Here is a 5,027-nt window from a genome sequence, read left to right on the forward strand (position 1 = left end):
ATGTTCATTTTTGAGTGAACTATCCCTTTAAGAGACATGTAAGAACATTCCAGACTTCCAAAACCTGAAAGGTTGACAGTTGGGTAGTAGTCTGCACCAATATGGCCAAAAGTGGCGCCTCTACAGTGGACACAATCTCATGCACTTCATCATAGTCAAGAACAAGCGTAGGCCATGAGACCATAAGTTCACATCAAGCTCGCCATTTGGGACAAGGCCATAGGCAAGAAATAATTTCAAGACCTTCAGCTTCTGAACATGGTCTAAACCAGGGGTGCCCAAACTCTGTCCTGGAGGGCCGGTGTCCTGCAGGGTTTAGCTCCAGCTTGCCTCAACACACCTGCCTGGAAGTTTCTAGTATGCCAAGTAAGACCTTGATTAGCTGCTTCGGGTGTGTTTGATTAGGGCTGGAGCTAAACTCTGCAGGACACCGGCCCTCCAGGACAGAGTTTGGGCACCCCTGGTCTAAACCGTAAATGAAGCAACAGTAGGCTACATATTTTTTTTGACATTTTTAGGTCTGCTATACATTCTCCAGTGTAGCACTATCTACAAAACACATTTACATAACAATGAGTCACTTTTCCGCTTCCTCTTTGGGTCGTGGTTTCGAGCAGCACTTTGATCCAGCAAACAGCGATCTGAAGATGCTCCTCTTCCTCTTTCCTGTCCTGTCCTTTCTGGGCGATTGTTCGGCGAGGCATATGGACTTCCGGAGCGTGCCGATACGCCACTCGTGTTCACGGATCTTGCACTGCACGTGGTTCTGGATGGCAAATCCCAGGGACTCCATGTCCAGCGACGCTCCATAGACTTCCCAGGTCATTCCCTGCTCATCCCAGACGATCTCCTGAGGTGTACCGCTCTCCTCCTTTTCTCCTTCCACCCCTGCTGTTCTCCCAGAGTTGAGCAGCTTCAAGGAGTCCTCCGCCACCCTGGGCGACACTTGACAAGTTGCGTCAAATTCACTGATGGTTACTTGAGGAGGAACCGAACCAAGAGGTTGCAGGGACTGGCTACGAAGCTCAATCTCTATTTGACAGATGTGTTGAAGAGATTTTTGGCTATTGGAGGACTTGTAAGGGGGTGGACCTAGAAATCTAGGCTTGGGTCCTGTTGGTTTGGGGTCCGGTAAGGCTACAGTTGGCAACCAATCGGAGTCCGAGTTACTGTCGGGGTTGAGCTCATTGTGCAGGCCAACTTTAGGATTGAGGTCAATCTCAGGGTTCAACTGGTGGGGTTGAGAATCGTGGACTGGACTCATGTCTGTGGATCTGCTGCAGACCTCCACATCCGCCTGGACCTCGACGTCAGCGTACACCGGTTGCAGATCCGCCTGCAGTGCTGCATCCTTCATTTTAGTGACTGGGAAACCTTCAACTGTCATTGTCACTGCATCCTTCAAGTTCTTGGGTGTCGGAATGTTATTGTTTTCGTTCATCATAGCATCCTTCCTGACCTCAGTCGCCATTTTATCATTCTGAATCTCAGCTTCCCTCTTTCCCTCTCCTGTGTTCCTTCTCTCCTCACTCTCTGCTTCCTCCCTTCCCATCTTTTCCCACAGTCTCTGACTCTTTCCTGCGTGTCTCTCTTGGGTCGTTACATATGCGTCAGTCTTGTCTTCTTGCTCTCTCAGCTGTTTGATAGAGGGGTTTCCTGCTCGATGTGACGACGGAGAAGACGTTTCTTCACCCCCTTTGGAGTTAATCGTGATGACATCACTTCCTCTAAGACCGTGTCCCTGAAGGACAGCATCCTCTCTTTCCACTCCTTCTCTCTCATTCCCATTCTTTATCTCCGGCTCCTCTCGTCCCCGAGGACTCTCCTCCATTGCTGCTTCCGTACCCAGTTGCAGTTTGCTCTCCACCAATGTGTCAATCATTTTATCTTTCGGAGAAGTCAACAGCAGTCCTTCTTTGCCTGTAACTCTTCTATTCCGCTCAGTTTTGTCCACTTTGAGAGATGCAGGATGGGGCGGTTTAAGTTTGGGGCTGGAAGTGGCTCTAGGAATGTGCGAGAGAGAAGTCCGGCTGAGACTCTTGGAAGAGTCGGTAGAGGAAATCTGGGAAGCAGACGATGTTTTTTGAAGCGTCTTTTGTGGGGAGTCTGTGGAGCCAACGATATGAGATGCTGAGGCAGTTTTTTGCATGTTTTTGAGAAAAGTTTTCGCACTCGCTTGCAGCTTTTTCTCATGGCTCGCATTTGGGGATCTCAGTTTTGGCCCACTGGGTCCAGTTTGGCTGGATAAACTTAAGACCTCCACTCCAGGTGCAGTTGTTTTGCTTGGTGGTTTTGATCCTGTTTTAGTCGTAGCAATTGTGTTAGCTATTCCCGCAGTGACCTGCTTGGTTGTCGTTGAGTGCATGGTGGGTATTTTCGATGCAGCTGTGGACGCAGGGAGGGGTTCTACGGCTGGAATGGCAGCGGTGGCTAATGCAGTGTTTTTTAGTGTTTTCATATGGCCGGCGGATTCCCTGGAGGTGGATCGCTCCTCCTGTTCTTTAGCTTTTACTTCAATGCCATGATTCTCTCCAAGTCTTGTCCTGGTTCCAGGAGAGAGGTTTCCCTTTCTGTGCTGGCTTGAGGGCTTGGACTCCCAGCATGCCTTGGGCTCATTATTTCCAGGGGGATGAAGGAAATCAGGTCGGGATTCCATGAAACTGATTATAGTTGAAGGAGACGACAATGGGAGCTCTGATTTAGTGATGTCTTAGTTGTGGGTTTGACACATCTGTGAAGAGAAAAACAGCAGATTTAGTTCAACCTTTTAAAAAATGTTTTGATGAAATTGTTTACCTACTGTAAATGTCAAGATAAAACTATAAATCATGATTTTTCATGGAAATATATTTTTACATTTTCTGATTCGTTTTTCTGCTGTTTTCACAAGTGTTGAATTTTCATTGCCGTATGTTCATTGATCAAACATTTTAATTGACATTGGTTTAGACAGGATTACAGGAACTATAGATTTTATGTCAGTTCAGTTATGTACTGTAAATGCACTCCTGGTGTAATGACTGTACATTTAGCACCTGATTAAACCAACCCTTTTTACTACAATTACAATTTAAAAACCATGGTTACTATAGCTAAACCATGGTAACCACAAATTAACAATACACTAACAATTTACGTTTAACCATGGTATTTGAAGTAAAATTGTGGTTATACAAATGGTAATCAATACGCTAAAAAAGAAAACATAGTTACTACACTTTTACTATAAAACCATGCTTAATTTTCGTAAGGGAATCCTTACAACACTTACAACCCTACACTGTAAAAAATGACCGTGAATTTAACGGTAAAAGACTGTAAAAATGCTACAGTAAAAACCTGTTAAATGGTTAACGGTAAATTCCCCTACTATATACGGTGGAAAACTGTATTGGTTTTTTACCGTAAATTTTACGGATTTTTTTTTACAGTGTAATGGAAGCAAGTTTTGAATGATGGTTGTTTTACATGTGCAATCAGTTTGGAGTTTGTTTGCTTTTTTTGTTTTTTTAAATGTGCCACTTATGAAAATAGAACCAAATCAATAAAATAAATAAAATAATAGTAAACTTAAAAGCTCCAAATGTCCCCGCTGGGGAAAAAATATAAAAAATCTTTTAAGAAGTGTCCAAAACCCCTCAAAAACAGACCAGACTGACTAGGTTAGGCTGCAGCTGTTGATAAAAATAATCTTATTTCAGTGTTTCAGTTATAATTCTCCGTTTACATTAATATAATGTAACATTTAATTCGATTCTAAGCTGGGACAGTGATTCTAACACATCTACACATCCATCAGCGACGCCCATAAACACTGTAACATAAGTAAACACGACCCGCTATTAAAGAACTACACAAGCGCATATTACGCACAACCATACTCACAGTTTAATGCCTCCCAAATCGATCCAGACATTGCCAGGACGATGCGCTCTTCTGAATGATGCTGAAACTGAACTGTTTTTCCCTCTCGTGCTTGAATAAATGACTACGCTCTGTTCTGCATCAGATACGCGAGGAGAGCATGACGCGCGAGCGGAATACAGGTCACGTATTGATGTGCATCTCATTTTTCCAAAACATCAACTGGTATTTTAGAGATGTAAGCATACATCAGGTTTCTTTGCTTTCAGCTGGGAAATCGCAAGAAAGCAATTACATCTCTATAGTTAAACCGTATTGCATCTGCACGCTAGAACGGATTTAATTTTGTGAACACAGGTTTAAAACCCTTAATTTAGTTAATATTTAATGTTACATATTTTATCTCAATAGACTGGAATAAGTTTATTAATATAATATATCCCACCCACTACCAGGTGCAGTGATGAAGAGATAATCAGTGTTATTCACCTGTCAGTGGTCATAATGTTATGCCTGATCGGTGTATATTTTCCATTCACAATTACAACTTAAGATCAATAAATGTTATTGTTATTATTATTATTTAATGCTCTAAAGTCTGGCTTATAGAAAATGTTGAATTTAGTAATTAAATATCACCTTATGCACGAATACACGAATCCATATACATGTTGGCATTTAGCTTATCTGCAGCTTCACAATGAGTTTGGATCTCATTAAATCGACTTTATCTGTCATATTAAAGTTGTTGATGGTACAATGGCAGGGCTTTGGTTGCCTAGTAACCAGTATTGACTGTCAGCAGCACCTGAGCTGATGGTTAGTAAAGTGAGACGGATTACTCTCAAAACACTGGAGCCCACAGCAAATATGGTTTCTATATTTCGCATGAAGAATAATAAACATATTTCATGCATTGACTCCACATAGTGCTCTCAATGTGTTATATTAATATGATCATACTAATATATATATATATATATATATATATAATACTTAAAGATCAGAATAATGAAATATATTCTATTCTATAGTATTAGTATAATAAAATTATATAGTAAAATAATGCATAATGTATAATTTTATAAAATTACCTTTTATAACAATATAAGCATTGCATGACACTTTTAGAGACACATGTCTCATGCAATCCATATATTATA

At 41.5% G+C, this 5,027-nt stretch overlaps 1 protein-coding gene across 1 annotated transcript; it reads right to left on the minus strand.

The window, feature by feature from the left end:
* Positions 1-469: 469 nt before the first annotated feature.
* Positions 470-4,040, minus strand: LOC107653217 (G protein-regulated inducer of neurite outgrowth 1-like). Its single transcript, XM_016439887.1, has 2 exons — positions 3,886-4,040; positions 470-2,731 (listed from the first exon to the last, which is right to left on the minus strand). The coding sequence occupies exon 2, from the start codon at positions 2,654-2,656 to the stop codon at positions 578-580; it is 2,079 nt and encodes a 692-aa protein (XP_016295373.1). The 5' UTR covers positions 2,657-2,731; positions 3,886-4,040; the 3' UTR covers positions 470-577.
* Positions 4,041-5,027: the final 987 nt, after the last annotated feature.

Source organism: Sinocyclocheilus anshuiensis, unplaced genomic scaffold (genome assembly GCF_001515605.1).
Source record: "Sinocyclocheilus anshuiensis isolate Anshui unplaced genomic scaffold, SAMN03320099.WGS_v1.1 scaffold143, whole genome shotgun sequence".
NCBI classification, from domain to species: domain Eukaryota; kingdom Metazoa; phylum Chordata; class Actinopteri; order Cypriniformes; family Cyprinidae; genus Sinocyclocheilus; species Sinocyclocheilus anshuiensis.